The sequence below is a fragment of the Erinaceus europaeus genome, chromosome 13, assembly GCF_950295315.1.
Source record: "Erinaceus europaeus chromosome 13, mEriEur2.1, whole genome shotgun sequence".
Classification (NCBI taxonomy): Eukaryota; Metazoa; Chordata; class Mammalia; order Eulipotyphla; family Erinaceidae; genus Erinaceus; species Erinaceus europaeus.
This window is the reverse complement of record NC_080174.1, coordinates 91448741-91469017: the sequence shown is the minus strand read 5'-3', so window position 1 is coordinate 91469017 and position 20277 is coordinate 91448741. Positions and strand designations below refer to the sequence as shown.

The following is a 20277-nucleotide window of genomic DNA, read 5'->3' as shown; positions in this document are numbered from 1 at the left end:
CACATGAGGTAGACACCACTGCTCGCACAGTTGAAGGGGGTTTGAACTTAAGCTGGCAGTAACGTTACTGATTGTTTCCTGTGCACCAGGTGCCACAGCCTTCACACTGTTCAGACTCCAGAACATCCAGGGAAATGCTGATTCAGTTGATGAGGTTCAGAGAAATGAGCTGACTGCCCAAGTCTGTGGAGAGAGCCAAAAGAGCGGTTCGGGGGTCGAGGGGGCTGGTTGGCTTAGTTCTCATGTTCTCTTCACCTCTCCAAAGTTGCACCCTGCCTCTGGACTTCATCCTGGGGTCCTTCCGGAATATCAGATTTGCAGGAACTAACCATGCAAGGCCACATTCTCAAGGGGATGCAGAGAATCCGAGTCCAGATTTTTTGATCACAGTTCCTTCCTGCTGGACCCTCTGTTGTATAACTAGTAGATGTTCTCCCACCCAGCCCTAAGCATGTGGCTGAGAACTAGGGAGGTTATAACTCTGACCAAGACATTTAGGTTTATGGTTGTTGTTGTTGTTATTATTATTATTACTGATTTAATAATGATCGACAAGACTGTAGGATAAGAGGGGTACAGTTCCCACCACCAGAGTTCAGTGTCCCATCCCCTCCATTGGAAGCTTCCTTTTTCTTTATCCCTCTGGGAGTATGGTTCAAAATTCTTGATGCGGTGCAGAAGGTAGAAAGTCTGGCTTCTGCAATTGCTTCTCTGTTAGACTTGGGGACACTTAGTTTTAAAACTCTGTTCTAACTCCACACCCAGAGCTGACTGGATATAGATTTACGTGTAAAAACCAGCCTCATGCCAACAGATGTTTTCTTTGTTGCCTCTGTGGTGAGTTCGTGCCTATGTGGACAACTGAAAATGCCAACACTGAAGTGCAGGGAAACAGGCCCTGGTGGAGCAGGCACAATAGTCTGGCGTCAGAGAAGCTCCCTTAAACCACACACACAGTGCTCCATAGGCGAGGACAGACATCTGGGGGGCACTGAAGGGAGCCAGAGGTCAGACCTTTCTGTCTAGATAGGCAAGGCCTTTGCAAATGCGGGACCAAACACCTGTCCCCTCTCCTGGAGTCTCAGCAGATATTCACACTGTGGGCAGAAGATGGGTGGGAACAGGCGGCCACTGGGGTGAGCATCACACCCCTCTGTCAAGTCGACTATTTAGGGAGAGACCGGCCCACTGCTCTACACCATTTTGTCCTCTCCCTTTCCCCTTACCAATTACAAATGAATTTAAAATGAAGGCAGCCTAAGTGAATTGTTCACCTTTCAAACATAGTATTCTTATGACCACTTTATGTCTCTATAATAGAAACACACACACACACACACACATACACACACACACAATTTACCATTTGAAACCGCTGGTGCCTCAGGCCTGAAAATCAGTTGTGTTACTGGTGATCCTATTTCCTTGGCCCCAAATGTCAGCTGTTCATTTTTGTGAGCATTTCTAAGCAAAATAATCTTCACCTCCGCCAGAAAACAAACCCTGCTTGTTCCTTCTATCTTTAGACCTAAAACCTAATCTCAGCAGGGAGGTTGCAGATTCAGCGAATCTGTCCTTTCTGGCCAGGGTGTCTGGTGTCCTGTGGCATGCATGGCCTCCACCGATTCCCACTAGCCCAGTATCTTCCCCAAGACCTGGGAGAAGACAGACCTCCCCAAAGCTGACAGCAAGCAGGCTTGGGGGTCTGCGTGAAAGGCAAAGAGAGCAAGCCTGGCTCAGTGAAGCAACGCATGAGGGTTTCTTCTCGGACTTTGCCTTGAGAGGGACTGGTGCATTTTACACAGGAACCGCCTCTGGCTTCCTCTGAGCTCGACTCTTCTGCATGGCACTTGCTGAGCTGAAGTGCGTCCTAGGAGTTGGGGACACCTGCATGGGACAGAGCTTCACCTCTACAGGTGGGGTATACAGGACAGCGCACTGCTTCTTTTACGCTCGTGTTATGTGGACCACACGGGGTACTGCTCTTCCCATGATTCCTTTCTGCTTGGTGGGGAAGCAGAGGCTCTGCCCACGACATGTAAAGAAGGTTGGCATCTCACACCCTCATCTCTGGCAGGGGAATGATTGCAGAACGTGAGGTGTTTCCATTTTCGTGGAAGTTAACCCAAGTAGTGGCGTTTGCACAGCAGAGTTGACTGCTGATAATTCAAAATGTTTCCACATAACTTTTCTGTCCACAGAGAGTCCCTGGCTTTAGAATGACCCATCTGCATCCACTTTGGGTGCCTGCACTCTTAAGTGAGCATTGAGCGTCTGAAATACTAAGAGGACTAGTATTTTCAAATGTTTTATTAGTGATTTAATAATGGCTTACTTAGTAACGCCAGATCTGTACACAGAGGCCAAGCGTTCATGTATCTCACACCCTGGCTGTTCCCTGGCTTTGTCTCATAAGTCCTACACATGAGTCTGATCTTCCAGTGTTTGTCTTCCTTCTTTCTTCTGGTGTGACTGACGTAGCATGATCCGTTCCAGTTCCATTCATGCCATAGAAGAGAAAAGATTTGGGGCCAGGCTGTAGTGAGCCTAGTTAAATACACTTACTACCTAGCACAAGGACCTGGGTTTGAGCTCTTCTCCCCATATGCGGGGGGGGGGGGTCTCTTCAGGAATAGTGAAGTGGGTCTGCAGGTGTCTCTCCTCTTCCTCTCTCTCTCTGTCCGCTCTCAATTTCTCTCTGCCCTATCTAATAAAAGCTAGGGGGAGGAAAGGCGGTCGGGCAGTAGTACAGCAGGTTAAGCGCAAGTGGTGCAAAATGCAAGGACCAGCATAAGGATCCTGGTTCGAGCCCCCAGCTCCCCACCTGCAAGGGGGTCACTTTACAGGCAGTGAAGCAGGTCTGCAGGTGTCTATCTTTCTCTCCCCCTCTCTGTCTTCCCCTCCTCTCTCCATTTCTCTCTGTCCTATCCAGCAATGATGACATCAGTAACAATAATAACTACAAAAATAAAATAACAAGGGCAACAAAAAGGGAATAAATAAATTTAAAAAATTTTTTTTAAAAAAAAAAGGAATAAATGGTTGACAGGAGCAGTGGATTCGTAGTGCCGACACAACGCCCAGCGATAACCTTGGAGGCATAAAGAAAGAGAAAAGAAAGAAAGATTTAAATCTGCTTTGTGAGTCGTTGGAACTGTTCCTGCGTTTTGCTATTTTAAGTATCGTTACAACAGTATTGTGTACGGCTCCTGGAACACAGACCCAGAAGCCTCTCCACCACTAGCTGACTTGGTGGTAGAGCATTTTTTTATATTTATTTTATTTATTTATTCCCTTTTGTTGCCCTTGTTGTTTTATTGTTGTAGTTATTATTATTGTTGTTGTCGTTGTTGGATAGGACAGAGAGAAATGGAGAGAGGGAGGGGAAGACAGAGAGGAGGAGAGAAAGATAGACACCTGCAGACCTGCTTCACCGCCTGTGAAGCGACTCCCCTGCAGGTGGGGAGCTGGGGTTCGAACCGGGATCCTTATGCCGGTCCTTGTGCTTTGCGCCACCTGCGCTTAGCCCGCTGAACTACAGCCCGACTCCCGGTACAGCATTTCTGTGCCCCATCTTTGTTTTCTGTCCTTAGACGACGCAAGAGCATCACTATGGCACACACTGCATGCCAGGGATCAGACTCGTCAGGCGTGCAGGTCCCCTGCTCTGCTGCTGAGCTGTCTCCCAGGCTGAAAGACTTGCTCTGTCTGCGGCTCTCAGTAATGTGCCCGGACGCGGTGTTCCATCTTGTGGTGTGGTGCCTGAGGACAGCTTGGTACTCGTCCAGCTAGAGCCGTTGCAGATCTGCTCCTTTCCCTCCCTCTCTTTCTTCCTTCTTCACGCCAATTAAATGAAAGTCAGCTTTCATTTACTCTTTCTCATATGTCTCTTGTGTTTCTTTTTTTTCTTTTCTTTTTTTTTTGCCTCTTTAATTTTTTTCTCCTTGCTTTGAGCTGCATATTTTCTGCTGGATTATCTTCCACTTAGTCTTTGGTGCTAAATCTATCCTGCTGTTTCCGTGTGTGTGTGTGTGTGTGTGTGTGTGTGTGTGTGTGTGTGTGTGTGTGTGTGTGTGTAAAATACTTTAAAAGTTTTTTATTAGCTTTATTTATTGGATAGAGACAGCCAGACCTCGAGAAAGAAGGGGAAATAGAGAAAGAGATAGAGAGACACCTGCAGCCCTGCTTCACCACTCACAAAGCTTTCCCAGTGCAGGTGAGGAAAGGGGGCTCAAACTTAGATCCTTGTACACTGTAACATGTGTGCTCAACCAGGTGCACCACCACCCGGCCCCAAGAAAATATCTTTAGAACTTTTCTGAGGCATGATATGTCCACCGCCAGAGTGGAAACTTCTGAGGAGTAACAAAATGTTTCAGGGGTGGCTGCCAATACCTACTTCTTACCATGATTTCAGTTTTCTGGTCAAATTCTCCATCTTTTTATTATAAATGTATCTGAAGATTATTATGTTTTTTTTAATCACCTTTGGGACCACACCACCTTTTTAAAATAGAAACAGAGAGACAGGTCGCTGGCAGTGACACACCTGGTAGAGTGCACAAGGACATGGGTCCAAGCCCTGATCTCTACTCGCTTCAGTACTGCAGTTCTTCCCCCCCCTTCTCTCTCTCCCCTCCTCTCAGTTTCTGTCTTTATCAAAAAATACAAAAGAAAAGATAAAAAGAAAGCAGAAATAGCAGCAGAGAGGGAAACTGGAGCACCGAAGCCTCCTCTGATGTGGTGGGGTCAGACTCGGCCCGTCGCTCTTCACACTTGACACCACTTCCCTTCCTTTGACGCTCGCACTGCTCTGATGTTCCCTGTCAAGTACACATTGCCCCTGCAGAGCTGTTCTCTGAGCTTGGCATTTGCAGCGAGAATATCCTAGAAAGGTTTCTATTTTATTAAGAATCAGAACCTGGTGCCTAAATGGAAGAATCTTGAGGAAGCATTCTTTTTTCTTGGTGTATGCAGTGGAAGGTGGTGTATGTGCCAGGCAGACTGTGGCTGTATCTCCGCCTCCACTCCTGACAGACATCCTGACATCCTCACAGGCCCTTAAGGAACCTTAGTGCTGAAGAATGATCTATGAGGTGACCGAGCTGAGTCGTATCCCACTGTGTATATACACCACGACTTTATCTGTTGTTGGACACCTAGGTTGCTTCCAGTGTGACTTTTACAAACTGTGCTGCTATGAACACTGGTGTCCACAGATCTCTTGGGATAGAGCTTGAAGGAATCATGTTAAGTGAAATAAGCCGAGAAAGAGAAGGATGAATATGGGATGATCTCAGAGGCAGAACTTAAGAAACAAGAACAGAGAAGAAACCCAAAGTCCCAGTTGGACTGGCTTGCTGTACTGCACCAAAGCCAAGGACTCTGGAAGATGGTCAGGGTGGGGGTGGGGGCGGGGCTCGGAGGCTTTGAGGTCCTGGTGCATAATGGCGGGCATGGCCTACTACTTTGGGGTGAGAATACTATATAGACTGCTGTCATGGAAAGGTGAGAACACTGACAAGAACTGCCCTGTAAACCATGAAACCAGCCAACAAAATATGGTCTGACGTTTATTCTCTAACTGTATTTCTAGATATTTGCCCTCTTTTCCTATGGTTCTGCCTTCTCTTCCAAGTCACACCTACACCTATTGCTACTTCTGAATACCCTTCCTTTTTACGTCTCCTCTTTCTGGATCCTTACAGAGTTGGGGATTCAGAGCCCTGTGGTCATCTTCCCCTAACATTTCTCCCCCTCTGGGAGAGTGGTCTCCCTAATTCTTTGTGGAGAGCAGAAGGTGAGAGTTCTGGCTTCTGTTATTACTTCTCCGCTGGACATGGACATTGGTAGATGGATCCATAGGGGGTGAATCTTTTTGATAAGGGTTAATAAGCATACTTCTAAGTGTAAAGTACACTGAGCCAGAGTCCCTCTTTTCCTGTCTTTCTAGTCATTGAAGATTTTCTTTAGCAAAGACCTCGGAGCCGCTCATTATGTCAGCTTTAGAAAGGGCAGCTGTGGCATTAAGCAGGCTGTTTTCTTCCTCATTCCAGAACTTGTTTTTTAGGCCTGAAATCTATTTTAACCAAGGAATGGCTGACTCAGCAAGCTTTCAAAATAGCGGATGGGTGTGAATCCTTACTGTCTTCTCTCAGGTCACTCTCTGTGAGGTTTAAAGAGAGGAAAGGTACAGAAACTTCCTCCGATGTTGTTAAGGACTGCTGGAGTCGCACCAGCAGACACCAGGGCCCCTGAGGAGCTTGGGAAATAGCTAAACTGCAGTTTTAGTTTAACCATTCTAAAGGAGGGGACATTTGAGTCCATTAAAAGAAAAAAAATAACTTTTCGCTAGAGCCTGAGATCAAGCCGGGTCTCAGGAGAAAAGAGAGAAATGGGAGAGGACTCAATCTCAAGGCCTTGGATCTGAGCCGTCTCCCCTCCCCACCCTCCCCCCAGAAGGAGAGGCTTGGCTTTTCTTACTCTTCCAGATGCTCTGGGCCTGGCCCCAGCATGTGGTCTTATCAGGCAGCATCACACCTGCTGAGCGGCATCTAAGAATGCAGCCTAGGCCTCTGTGTGCACAGCTTCGTCCACATGTAGCCTCCGTCCCACTCAGCCCATAAAAAGCTAGTTTGTACGAGACAGTGTGCTGGTCCCGACTGCAAACGCTTTTTTACTCTTGGGCTAGGGGATGTTGGAGAGATAAGGACTGGACACTGAGCTCACCTGGCTCTCACGATGCTTTGCACGCTGGGCGTCCAGTTGGTTCCATTGTGTTCTCTTCCCACAGACCTTGTCTGCCGCACCCCGTGAAGCAGGCCCTGACAGAGCAGCACCTGCTTCCTGGGGGCCGCTCTGCTTCTCCAGGCCAGGCGGCTCTGAGGAAGGGCGTGTTTCATTCAGTGGCCGTCTCCTTCAGAAATTCCTTCTCCTGCAGTAGGGCTGGGGGACATCCAGCCCAGTGTGGGTCTCATACGCCCCTCACCCCAACCCCATGGATCATTGGCCCGGCCCCACCAAGACAGCCAGAGCTCTTTTCACAGCCGCGTTAAGTGCTGTTGTTTTCACGTTGCTGATTGTGGACAGCCTGTGAATGATGCTCTAAATATCCACATGGCCCTTGGCAGAAGAAAGGTGTTCCCCACCCCTGTCCTATAAGAAGCCGGGTGGCAAATAGTTCTTTTTTCTCTAGAAGTAGAAACTCGCAAAATGACTGGTCCCGAATCCCCACCCGGCCTTGGGTTTCCATTCTCCTGCCAGCTATAAATAGCACGTGCTGATTCTGTGAGCTGATGCAGCATGTGGAGTGATTCATGTTGAATGTGAACATGCCACCTCTTTCTCTGGGGCCTGTTGAGATTGTGAGAGTGGTCGCCCTGGGTAGAGGAGGATGTGGACTTCATACTCCGTGGTCGAGGACAGAGACTGAACAATGGATGGATAAAGTGTCTGAGTTGTGTTAACCACTAAGGGGGCCGGAGCCTGACTCTTCTTTCCTGTCCAGGGATTTGCACGTAGTTTCTCTGGAACTGTCGCTTATGTACTTATCTTAGCTAACTCCTTTCGTGTCCTCCGCTGCTGGGGAAGGGAAGGATGTCCACATGGCGTCTCTTTGAAGTTGCCGCTGATGTTCCCGAGACTATCCCAAGGGCTCAGTGACAGAAATGACGGCTGGGTTCTCTCTGTAGATTACCCAGTTCCATCTGTAGTCAGATACTTAGCCGACTGCTGTTGATGGTCATCGTGGTTTGTCCTGTGTTATCAGTGCAAACGGGTGATACTGTTGCCCACCTTACAGAGCTGTTGTGAGGTGACTTAATGAAATGACCAACAGATGCCAAGCCCTCGTTCCCGCGCCTGCGGTGAAGTAAGCGTCACTGGAGGTGTTTGCAGGTCAAAAGTCACACTAGAGCCTGCAGCAGTGGGCAGCTTTTCTTTATTATGCCACATAGTTGCTTAGACTTTTAGTTCTTTGATGAAACAGTCAAACAGACTTCTTTCTAAAAGTCAAGATATTTAAACCTTTGAAACATCTGCCTTCCAGGTGACCAGTCCACCTAATATGATGCCTGGCCCCTGTGCTTTTTCTCACCGATGTCGCACATCTCTTTTCTTGCCAAGCTCTCTGGCATCAAGGAGAAGACATCTGCTCACTGGAAATACAGAGGACTTCATAGGAACAAGTCCTTGTGACTGGGAACGAGATAAGCTTGAGCTTCTTTCCGTTTGTCAGCTGTTCTGTTTCATTTCTAAAATCCGTGTTGAGATATAAGCCCATGTGTAATTAACTTCTTTATGCTTCCCTATGTTACAGGAGGAGGCATGCAGGGTTCAGCTGGGGAATAAGAGGGGCAGAGCACATACATTAGAAGAAAAAATAGGATTGGCAGCAAGAATGCTTTGTGTTTTTCCCCAAGTAAAAAACCAAGTTCTGTTTGGATGAACTCAGCAACTCTGTGGGTGGCGTTCTTACTGTTTCCTAGATAAAGATACTGATCCCTAAGAGAGTGTGTGTTTTGTTTAGTTTGCCCGACTAGTCCTAGTGACAGACCTGGGATCAAGATTCCTTGTCTTTCAAAGCCTGTGTGTTTTCCTAGCTGTGAAATAATGTCTGCCAAGCCAGGCATTCCTTACAGTATGTCTCAGCGAGCTTTTGTTTGTTCTTGTTTCTACATCATTATGTCTGTCCTGCTTCAGTTCTAAAGTATGGATTCTTTATACGTACTGAAAAGCTAGTTAGGATGGTAACATGGAGAGTTCTCATAGGGTAGAAACGCTTATTCTCTTTGTGTGACGCCAACTGTCCAGTCACCTACTGCCTGGTGTCTCCCTGCATTCCTCAAGGGGTGCTTCAGCAGTAGAGGAGAGGAGAGGAGAGGAGGGCTGGCACCCTCTGCACAGTGCTGTGCTCCTGGGGGAAAGCCTAGCTGCTGGAAGCTAAAGGTGGAGCCATTTAAAGATCCCCCCCCCAACACACACACACACACACACACACACACACACACACACACACTGATTCTTTATACCTGCTCTAGAGGAAACACAGGGAAGGTGGGACTTGACTCAGCCTGTTGGGAATCAGCCTTCTCGTCACTACTCCAAGAAGTATTTGTGCAAACTCCCAGCCCTACCAGAAGAAGCAGCAGTCGTGCCATGAGTGCTCCAAACCACTGGGAGCTTGCAGATGAATCTGAAGCAACATCTGAGTTCACAACTGGGTCAGAGCTGCAGAATAGTAGGAGAGACCTGCCAAGTCAGCAGGCGTGTGTCTTGGGCTAGCGATGGAGCAGGGCAATCTTGAGGTCTGACTTTGTTGCTTATGTTTAGACCTTGTGTAGGAGATAATTCTGGGTGGCTCTGGGTAACTTTGTTTCTGTTGCCTGATAAGTATTTATCAGTGCAGTAGCCACATGGTGTATGTCTTGGGGTAGGAGGGCTTTCAGATCTCCAGAGTCCTGGGGGCTGGGCCCGCGGGGGGTGGGGGAAGCAAGGTCATAGACTTAGACTTGTGACTGGAACATCAGTCCTGGCTTTGAAATGCCTTTGTTATGCTTACTCCTGGGAACTATCTTTCCCTTTCTCTCTGCCTTTAGGGCTGTGCATAATTCTAACCAAACTGAACAGAAAACAGACAAACTTGCTCCGCTTCTAGTGGACAGAAATCTGGGGTCCAGAAATGCCACTGTCTTGCCAAAACTCCATTTGTTCCATGCGCCCCTCCCATTGCCACCCCATACCCATCCCTTTGGATGAGTGAAGACTAGCTGTTGGGTTTGTCTTGCACGGTGATGAATACCCACTGCTTGGGGGGGGAGGGCGGCTACGTTCTCCTTTAACTCTGCCCTGTTCACAGGGATCACAAAAGCGCCTTTCAACACCAAGGCTAAACTCATATTCTGAGAATTCATTTTGAAACATAGTTATTTACCAGCAATAGAGTGAAGTGTTGGACCTTAGTTTTGAGGAGATTTAGATCTTACGTGTCCTCCAGGGGTTTCTCTGCTAGTACATCCACAGAATTTCCAAAGACTTGAAGTTTAAAACTGCTTTTGAGAAACGTGTTAAAGACTATGCCAAGCATTTTGCATCATCTCTCAGATCCTTCAAGACTAAAGCAGAAAGTTTCTGGGGGGTTGCTTTTGGCTTGTTTTGTTTGCTTGCACATGGACGAGGGCCATTAAGGGAGCCTGCATCAGCGTGCATGTTACTGAGTGGCAGGAAGAATTGGATGCCTGCCTGCCTGCCTGCACTTTGATTACTGTGTGGCAGCCCCCACAAAGGGCATGTCCGCTGTCTTTCCAAGTTCAGTATGTAGGGGGCTTTTCCTGTTCAAACACAGCAGACAGTGCTAACCAAAATGAGACCTGCGCTTCTGGCTGAGACTTGTAACCAGACAAAGGTCTACGTGGAGCATCAAGTGCTCCTCACACTATAGAGCTCTGCCACTTTTCTCCATGTTCCCATCTGACTGTGGTCACCATCTGCCTTGGCAAGAACTATACTGTTGCCAGTAGCTCCCCAGTGGAGCAAGATTATTAAAGAGGAAATTTCCATTCAATAAACAGCTGGAAGAAGAGCCAGGAGTGGGTGGTGGTAGGGGGAATTGAAGCGTAGGCTCCTGTTACACCAGCAAAATGTCTTTGGCACCCCCTGCTAGCTCAATATCACGGAAGAAGGGTCATGAAAACCGATAGGATGGACCAGAGGGACACGGCCTGCATGTTTTTCTCACATGATTTCAGCATCTATGTAAATTTAGCTTTTATAAAGTCAACTGTTCTAAGCCTTGCCCCCAACCTGGGCTGATTTTTTTTTTTTTTTCCTTTTGGATACTGTGGTATTGATGTGCGATTTGTTGTATAGGAAAACTGTCCTCTTGAAGCACTTCTGAGATTTCTGCCCCTCTGCTAAAAAGTGGGGGTTGAAAGAAATGAAGGCTCTGAGCTGTGGCCAGAACTCACAAGCATGGCATGTGCTGGCAGAGAGCACTGCCGTCTTTGTCTGTGCAAGTGTGAGCGCAGGCTTCCTGACAGACCCTGTGTTCCTGGGACCTGCCACCGTAGCCAGGACAGTGTTCACTGGCCGCTCGAGGTTGCTACAGAGGGAGCTGTATTGTCTTGCTTCTCTGCAGATGCCCCTTGTGGTAGAGTTGCAGACTATATATACGCTTCCTTGGGCTGGGGAGACAGCCTGATAACTTCTGCAAAAGGCCCTCGTGCCGGAGGCTCTGAGATCCCAGGTTCAATCCCAGGTTCACTCTTCAGCCAGAACTGAGCAGGGCTCTGGTCTCTCTCTCTTGGTCTCTCATTAAGATAAAATATTTAAATAAACACATAAGGTAAATATCTCCTTAATAAGCTGACATTCAGGTAGCAATTCTGTTTTTATTTTAATTTTATTTTATTCAGTGCCTCATAGGTATCAGGCTGGTTCTCTCTCACTCTCACTCTCCATATATCAGAGGGAGCCTGATACATATAAGGTACATGCACAGGCGCGCGTGCACACACACACACACCTACCTTTATGGCCTGTGAGGAGGAGGCCTTTTTATTTTAATTTTCTTTTATATTTATTTATTTTCCATTTTTGTTGTCCTTGTTGTTTTTCATTGTTGTAGTTATTGTTGTTGTTATTATTGATGTTTTTGTTGGATAGGACAGAGAGAAAAGGAGAGAGGAGGGGAAGACAGGGGGGAGAGAAAGACAGACACCTGCAGACCTGCCTCACCACCTGTAAAGGGACTCCTCTGCAGGTGGGGAGCCGGGGGCTCGAACCGGGATCCTCACACAAGCGCAAGGGCCTGTGTGAGAATCCCGGTTCGAGCCCCCGGCTCCCCACACAGGCCCTTGCGCTTGGCACCATGTGCGCTTAACCCGCTGCGCTACCGCCCAACTCCCCAAGAGCGTGTTTTCTTTTGGAAGTGAGATGGGGAGAGACCACAGCTCTGCTGTCCTTTGTGGTGCTGGGAGCTGAACCAGGCCCCGCACAGCAGTAACATGCCCCACATGTCACAACCCCTCCCGGAGCCCCGCCCACAAGTTAAACCACCGGCTCCTCATCCTGCGGCTATTAAACGTTGCAGAAATCACGCTCAGGTGTGGGTCTCTCTGCTGCGCCATTTACTTGACCTCCTGACTGAGGTCTTTGATGTCAGGAGGCAGAAACCCTCTCAACTTGCGACCCCCACCCACTGGCCGGGCACATGTGAGGGGCCTCACTCGTGTCTGACTGGGTGCTGGATTGCCAGGATACAAACCCAACGTGTTCTCTGTTTCCCGGTTTTCAGTCTCTCCTGCCTCAGTGCCCGTGTGAATCATGTCGCTATCTGCCTCCAGGCTTCATTTCTCATGGTGGCCGTGCCTGCGCCCGCCTGCTCTGAAACGTCTTTCAACACAGATTTCACCCTCGATGCCTTTGGTCTTCTTTAAACACTGTGTGCGGGGCGGGCACGTCAGGCCTCTTCTGCTCGCCACACCTGGATGAGGCTGCGGCCCTCCTGTGCCTCTGCTGTTTTCCTGGCCGGCTTCAAAGGCAAGGAAGAGACCAGTGCCAGGGACCTCATAAAGACGGCTTCCTGGAGCCACCTCCCTCTCCAGCCTGTGTTCCTACCCTCTCTCAGTGGGGGAAATCAGATACAGGGTATGATCTAGGTTCCCGCTGAGGTGGGCTGAAGGATGACTAAGTGGCCCCACAGGGAGAGAAGGCTCAGGCTTTGCGGTGCCCTGAACTTTATACCCGGAACCCCGGTGGACTGGCTCCCCTCCCTCTAGCCGGTTCAGCTTGGCTCCTCTAAACGTCACCCCCTGTGAAACAGGCCTAACCTCTCATCAGTCCGCGTGGGTGGGTCTGACTGCAGCGTCTTCTCAAGATCTCTAAGTCCCTAAAGTCGCCTTCTAGATGTGGAGACCTTTGTTGTCACTTCCTGTTAGCAGCTCTATAACTCGCCTGTGGCAAAGCTCAAGGCCAGCTGGCTCTGCCTGAGTAATGTTTTGGTAGAGGAAGGAGTGAGATTTTGGAGGTGAGCCCTGAAAAAAATAAGCCCAGTCCCCTTCCACATTGGAATTGAGGTTCCTGAGAAGCACATGGCTCCGGCACTCAGAAGGCAAAGCAACCTCTTAGAAGCCACCTTCTCCAACCCTGCTGAGGACCAGAGAAGACCCAGAACTAGCTTGGCGGGGGTGCTGAAACTGCTACAGCAGAATCGGTTGGCCATTAAGCAATTGGCATAGACGTGCTCATGAACCTTGGGTATCAAACTGAGTTCGTTGATGAGGGTGGAGGGAGAGGGGCTGGTACTGCGTGGTTAGCCTAGATAATCCTCCTGTATCCTTCTGGGGAAGGAGTTGTCCTGAAGTTTTTTTAGCATCTTGTTAGTTAGCTTCCTAGATTTAGGTATGCAGGGCCTTGGTCTCTCTCCCAGGGAAATATCTCTTCTCGAGGTAGTCAGGCTTGGAGGAAGGTAGACAAGGCCTCACAAGAGCCAACAGCAGCCTGAGGCTTTGTGGGAAGGCCATTTGTTCCTAAAGAGAGCTCTGTCTTCTGACGCCCTTCTCACTTCTCCTGTGGCATCAGGGGAAGACCTGACTGTCCAGAGTTGACTGGCAGGCTGTCTAGCTCTAGAACATAGCAGGGACTCTGTTCTTGTTTGGTTTGTTGAGCTAGAGGTCAAGCCCGTGTATACCTGTACATGAAGCCAGCATTCTCTCACTGGCTGGCAGGCTGTCTAGCTCTAGAACGTAGCAGGGACTCTGTTTTTGTCTGGTTTGTTGAGCTAGGGGTCAAGCCCACGCGCACCTGTACATGAAGCCAGCATTCTCTCACTGACTGCAGTGTCAATCCCTGTGATTCTTCTCTTACTTATTTGACCCTTTCTAAAATAAGGGTCACATTTTTCTTTCTCTTCCAATTCCTGAGCACTTACTTTGTGTTCCAGGTTTGTGGAGAGAATTACTCTGTGTTTTATCGTGGTCTTCTTAGTGAGACTGCCTCCATGAGAATAGAGCCCCAAGCTGCCACTTCGGTGTCTGTCGTCAGCAGTAGCGCAGTCTGTGCTGGGCCCAGAGGAACAGCTTAATAAAGACATTGCAACTTGGCCAATGCCCATGCGCTGTTAGAGCTGGAGAGGATTTTGGAAACCACCAAGTCCTACTCTCTAATTTTACAGATGGTGCCACTCCAAAAACTCACTCTGGATACCAGTATTCATTTACTGGAAAGAAGAGACTTTTTTTTTTTTTTTTTTAATCACAGAGCATAGTGAAAGTGAGCAGGAATCTAAGCCTCTGGAAGCCCACCCCCAACTGTATAGGGTGTTCCTTCTTGGACTTGCAGCTAATAACAGTCCCAGCTGCCAGCTCGCTCCCATCCCCCAGCTGCTGTCACTCTCCGCTCCAGATACATGACTGTGTTGACTATGTTGACATTATTATCATTCTACAGATGCAGAGAGGGAGAGGGGCTCAAAGTCTCACCAGTCCTAGAATGTACTGTGATGGTTGACAGAGGACTACTACATGGTTTGGCTAGGTGTCCAAGCTCACGGCCCATTGTGGCTCCCGGATGGGGTCTCCCATTAAAGTCTTCACATAGTGAGTCACAAGGCCTGCTTTGCAGCACCTCAGGGGTGTCTCTGTCCTAAAGGAAATTGTAAAATTGATTTTTCACCAGCTTAAGTTCTGTAATTAGATGGGGAGTGGCTGGGGAAGGGAAAGCAAGAACAGATAATGAGAGGGCCTGCGGCTCCCACGACCAGCCATCCCTGCCCTAGATGCTAACAGCCCCTGGGCCTAGGAGAGGTGTACTGGCCCCCATATCTGCTCCAGGAGCCACGGCTGCACGTGGACTTGACCTTTCCTCTTTCCCACCCTTCTCTGCCCAGAATTCGCCCTCACCTGCCACTAGTGTCAAGAAGCCTTGGGAATGACTTCCAGGACAGACCTGTGTAGGCCACCTACTTCCTCCCTCGCTGAACAGGAAGGAAACAGGCCCCCTAAGGGCTCTTCTGTGCACTGAGTAGGCCTGCAAGACCGCCTGTCGGCCTCAAGTCCATTCACTGAACTTTCTGTCCAAGTAACATTCCTGTGAGTTTTCTGAAGGGTTAGTCTCCACTCTTTGGCATTTAAACCATTTATTTTGGTAGATCCTTCCCCAGAAGGTTAATTACATATTTGATATCCTTCCCTTTTATGCCTGAATGATGAGGATAAGTACTCTGTGGTTTATTAGCTGTCACTTTAAGCCTTTTCAGATTGTCTTGTGACAAAACATAGTTTTAATGTCCCTTTTATCCGGTCTTGATAGATGAGACAGCTTCTCTGGTAAGGTATGCCAGGGGAAATAAAAGCTCTGTCTTAACTGATGGGAGGAGAGTTTTGCATTTGGAGTTCTGAGTTCAAGTCTACTGTTTTCTATGAAGGGTGATTTACTCCGTCAGCCTTCCTTAGTCTGCATTTCTCTTTTGGTAAATGGAGCTTGGCATGTAGACACCTGCTGGCATGAGTAGGGGAGGGGGTAAAAGGGGTGACTTGGGGGCAGTTGACATCTCTCAGAATTTAGATACCTGAGCCCTAAAGAACCCTTCCGCCACATTTCCCCTGCCCTCACGTTACAGAATTCCAAAGCTCACCTCTCCTCGGGCCCCTTTGCTATACTTTCAGCTTTCCTTTCAATAAGTCTACTTGTGGGAAGTAAATGTCATTATGAACTTTCAGCCCTTTTGCAGCCTACGTCCACCATCGCAAACTCTCTGCAGCTGGCGTGTCCCCAGCACACGGAAACTGCTCTCCTGGGTCACAAAAGAGAAGTCATGAAGCAGCTACTCTCAAACTGACTGTACTAAGCCCCTGCTAGGAACGGGGAGGACTGCTCATGTCAAAGGCTTAAAGGGGTGAAAACAGTGCCGAGGCTCTCAAACACTTTCCCTTCTGTTCCTTGTCCGTTCCAGTTTGCCGGGACGTTGTCGGATGGCTTGGGAAAGACAATGGATAACCGGCACCAGTCCGAGCGGGAGTACATCCGGTACCACGCAGCCACCAGTGGCGAGCACCTGGTCGCGGGCATCCATGGCCTAGCTCACGGTGAGTCACGTGACAGCGGGCAGCTGGAGAGCGGCTATTCTGCCTCTGTTCCTCACGGGCGTCTCTCCACCCCTGAGACCACAAGCAGAAAAGAGAAAGCTGCCAGCAGTGTTGTAGACTCTGCCGGGTACTTGGCAAGCCTGGTGGCTTTGAAGCTCTCTCATTTTCCATCCCCTGTGTCTGAAGTGCCGCATACAGCCTGTGAGAACTCCTCTCACACTCCAGCCCCTCCCTGTTCTCTCTCTTCCACCCTGTGTCGTAGAGAAGAATCAGTTGAACTCCTTTTAAAGTCCGGCCCTGCTACTTTAACCTTCTACTTAGCAGATCGATCCTTCCAGAGAAAGTGAGTCATGGTACTGACTGCGAGGTTTGTGGTCCAGTTGTTTTTAGTTCTGATATAAATATACACCCACAGGGATTGTAAATTCATGGGCCCAAAAGATGTACGTGATTGCATGAATGAATTATATCTCTGCATTTGCTTGAAGCCTGACCTTTAGGGCTTTAATTATGATTTATTTGCCTTCTGTTGCATTTCCCTCAAGCACATCTTAGCACAGCATTCTAAGCCCTTGGGTTGTCAGCCCTGCCACCACCCCGCACCCCTCCCCAGCCACCATCTCTTAATCACAGTCCTTCTCCCTGGACATGCCTGTTGGTCCTTGCTCCCTCATACTTTTCACTTGCCCCTTCTCTGCCTCACCAGCTTTCAAGTTGCTCAAAACCCTACTCCACCTGTCAGTCCCGACTCAGATGACATTTCGCCAGTTTGTCTGGAAGAATGAATGAATGATGATGAGAGCATATGTGTCAATTTGGGTTGTGTAGGTAGCCTTCCCCCTCCATCTCATATTAAAATAAATCTTTAAAAACTTAAATTTTGAAATAATTCAGAGCAGGAATCCATTCTCTCTTCGGTTTAATAAGTGGATGTCACGGGGGCCGGACGGGGATGCCCCCAGTTAAGCGCACATAGTGCAAAGCACAAAGACCTGCACAAGGACCCAGGTTTGAGCCCCCGACTCCCCATATGTAGGGGGGACCCTTCACGAGCGGTGAAGCAGGACTGCAGGTGTCTCTCTATGACCTCCTCCCCTTTCAATTTCTCTCTGTCCTGTCCAATAAAATGCAAAAAAAAATGGCTGCCGGGCACAATGGATTTGTCGTGCTAGCACCGAGCCTCAGCGAAAACCCTGGAGGCAAAAAAAAAGAGAGACAGGGAGAGAGGATGTCATATGTGATTCTGTCTGAGGCTCTTCTTAGCTCAGCAGGCCCAGTGGCGTTCTACCCTTGGGGCCCCAATCTGAACCCTGTCCTGCTTTTCCAACTTGATTCTACTTTATCGACACACTGTGTATGTTCAGTCATAAACTTTGTTCAAAAGGTTGGGAGAGGACTATTGCCTCACTGGCTCAAACAGGCCCAGCATCCAAAGGAAACTTTGTGAACTGTTAGTTCATTCTCGCCCAAGGAATTTCCTTTACCAATTTGTCTCACTAGAGCTGAGGAGTCTAGAGAGCTTGCTCACACCCCTGCCGTCAAAGGGTAAACATCCTGTGAGTGTCCCTGGCACAAATCCTGGAAACGCTCCCTGGACAGGACCGTACTTCTTCCCTGAGATGCCTTTGTCCTCTTCAACCTCTGACAGCTCTGACTACTTTGGGGATTATTTCAGGTTCATGTTGTGAATTATTGGATAAATAAAAACAAACGATCATTTAACCCAGATTGGCCTTTTTAACTGAGTCTGTTGAGGTTCAGACTGGCTTTGACAGAGTTTGGAAGTTGCCCTCCTGCAAGGTCATGATTCACTCTGGTGGTCCATACCTGATTTCAGCTTTTACTCCATTTCAGATATTTGGTCACGGTCTGTGAAAACTGAGGGTCTATATTTAATTATCATCCTGTCAGAGTAGCCTCTGTTAACCTCTTTGCTTTTCTCTGATCTTTTAAAAACCTGCAACGCACTTTACTTTTGACTAATAAGTAATGTATATTCCCTGACTCTAAACTTTAATGGGCAAATCTACTGATTTTCCATCTTGAGTTTGCCTACCCATGGCCTGTCAAGAGATCAACTGGGTGCTCTTAAGTTATCGTAACAATGTCTAGAGCTGAGCAATTTGACTTTAGAAGACTTTTGCTTTGGTCTTTGGTCAGATTACTATAGCCTTTGTCTTTTTTGCTAGGTATCATTGGTGGATTGACGAGTGTTATAACATCAACAGTAGAAGGTGTGAAAACAGAAGGGGGTGTCAGCGGTTTCATATCTGGCCTTGGGAAAGGACTCGTTGGCACGGTAACCAAGCCAGTGGCAGGTGCCTTGGATTTTGCATCAGAAACAGCCCAGGCGGTGAGAGACACAGCCACACTTAGTGGCCCCAGGTTAGTGGTCATGAGCCTAGCAGCTTTCATAACCTTTCGGCCCTGGTTGCTGCCCTAGTGATATTCTCAGTCATATACTTTCTGTTTTCATGACGTGGGCATTAAGGAATTTGAATGCATGATAACTAAAATGTCCAACCTAATATAAATACACAAAAACAAGGCAGAAAAAGAAGGCATGCATCTTCCCAGATCTATTCAATATATAAAACATAGCTGTATCTGTCTCGCTATATTTGTCTGCATATACTATTGTGTACATGCATCTACACATGCATATATGTGCACATACGTAAAATGTTGGACTCAAAGGAGTTAGAAATAGAATTGCATCCTTACAAACCTCCTCTGTTCACCAAACTATTGGAGCCCTGCATGCCTCCCCTTCCCCATGAAAACCGCCAGTCTAGGGGCCCCATGTAGAAATCCCTGCAGTTGCAGTTCAGCCTGTAGCTCTTCCCCTTCTTGGTTTCCCTCCCACGTGAGCATGCCCGCCGGTTTCCCGACCTCGTGAAGAAATACCTCTCCCCAGAAAGTCGGCATCTGTGGTGGGATGCTGCCTTCCCTCAATAGCAACTAAGACAGAAAATGGTCATTCTCACAGAACTTAACTATTTGAACTTACCTGTTCATGTGAGTGGTCTGCTTTAGTCTTGCGTTTTTAGAGTGACTAACTGGGGATCTTACCAGCAAAGAATATAAAGAGTGTCACAGTTCCCAACCCAGCTGAACTCCAGTGAGCCCAGAGGGACTTTCCTGCTGCCTGGATCATAGATGTCCTCTCAGGGAATGAGCATGTCCTTCCTGTGGAATGCCAGGGGCCTACGCCATACCCATGCCTACTGCTCCCTCAGATAGTGTTTGAAGTGATCCCCAATTAAGATGAATCCATGTGTCTTTTACCAAGGGAGCCTACAGAGGACACGTTACTACAGTAAGAGAAATGCTTAAGATTGTAGACTGGGACCACTAGAATATGTTCTGCCAGAATGTCCCCCACCTGGAAGCAACTGCTTATTAATATGGCTCTGTAGAGCTGGCTTGAGTTGAATGACATTCTATTCTCAGATACAGAGCGAGAACAGTCATTGAGTGTATTCTGAAACGCGTATGAAGGTGGGGGAGGGACAGCTGGGAAGCTTCAGCTGTGTGCCCAGGTGGCTTTGTATGTGTCTGCTCAAAGCCCGAGACCGAACTCCTTTATCTTGTTAGTGTCACACAACCCAGTGACGTGGGAGGAAAGCAGAAGCCCCCTAGAATTCCAAAAGAACTGTCCTTGTTCTTTAAGTCCCAGCATGAGAACCGTGGAGGGTGCCGTCGGCTTTACTCTGTGTGCAGCCCAGACTCTCGCACAGCCGCCCCCCACCCCCTTCAGTCCTGCGGTTTCTTTCCATCTCTCCCTTTGTCTCTGTTTGTTGTCAGAAAAGGTTATAGCCCAGAGTGGCAAAGCCCCCACTATCTAAAGCCGAGAGGGGGCAGCTACTTACCAAACTGGTGAAGCGGCTGACTTGCCTGTGTGCAGTTCCCGGTTCAGCCCCCAGAACTGCAGGGATTGGCGTGACACTCTCACTCTTTCACTTGCCTTCCCCTCTTCTTCCTGCCTCAGGAAAAACTCATACATAATAAAAAATAAATATCTGTTAATACCTAGGATAGATGTGTTCAACGTTTTTGACGTTGCTTTTTTATACTCTAAACCTTAATGGTATTGACTGGGGTGCAATTACTTGAATTTGATACAGTGTCAGTTTGGGAGTCATGATCAAGTTTTCTCTCTAAGAATGAAGAAAAGACACAGATGGTTGCTGTG

At 48.2% G+C, this 20277-nt stretch overlaps 1 protein-coding gene across 3 annotated transcripts in view; it reads left to right on the top strand.

The window, feature by feature from the left end:
* The window catches only part of VPS13D (vacuolar protein sorting 13 homolog D), a 267871-nt gene that overhangs the window by 186374 nt on the left and 61220 nt on the right, over window positions 1-20277 (top strand). For all 3 annotated transcript variants that reach the window (XM_060170884.1, XM_060170883.1, XM_060170882.1), the window contains 2 exons: window positions 15950-16082; window positions 18272-18467. In XM_060170884.1, the coding sequence (XP_060026867.1) occupies window positions 15950-16082; window positions 18272-18467 (329 nt within the window). The remainder of the gene's footprint in view (window positions 1-15949; window positions 16083-18271; window positions 18468-20277) is intronic.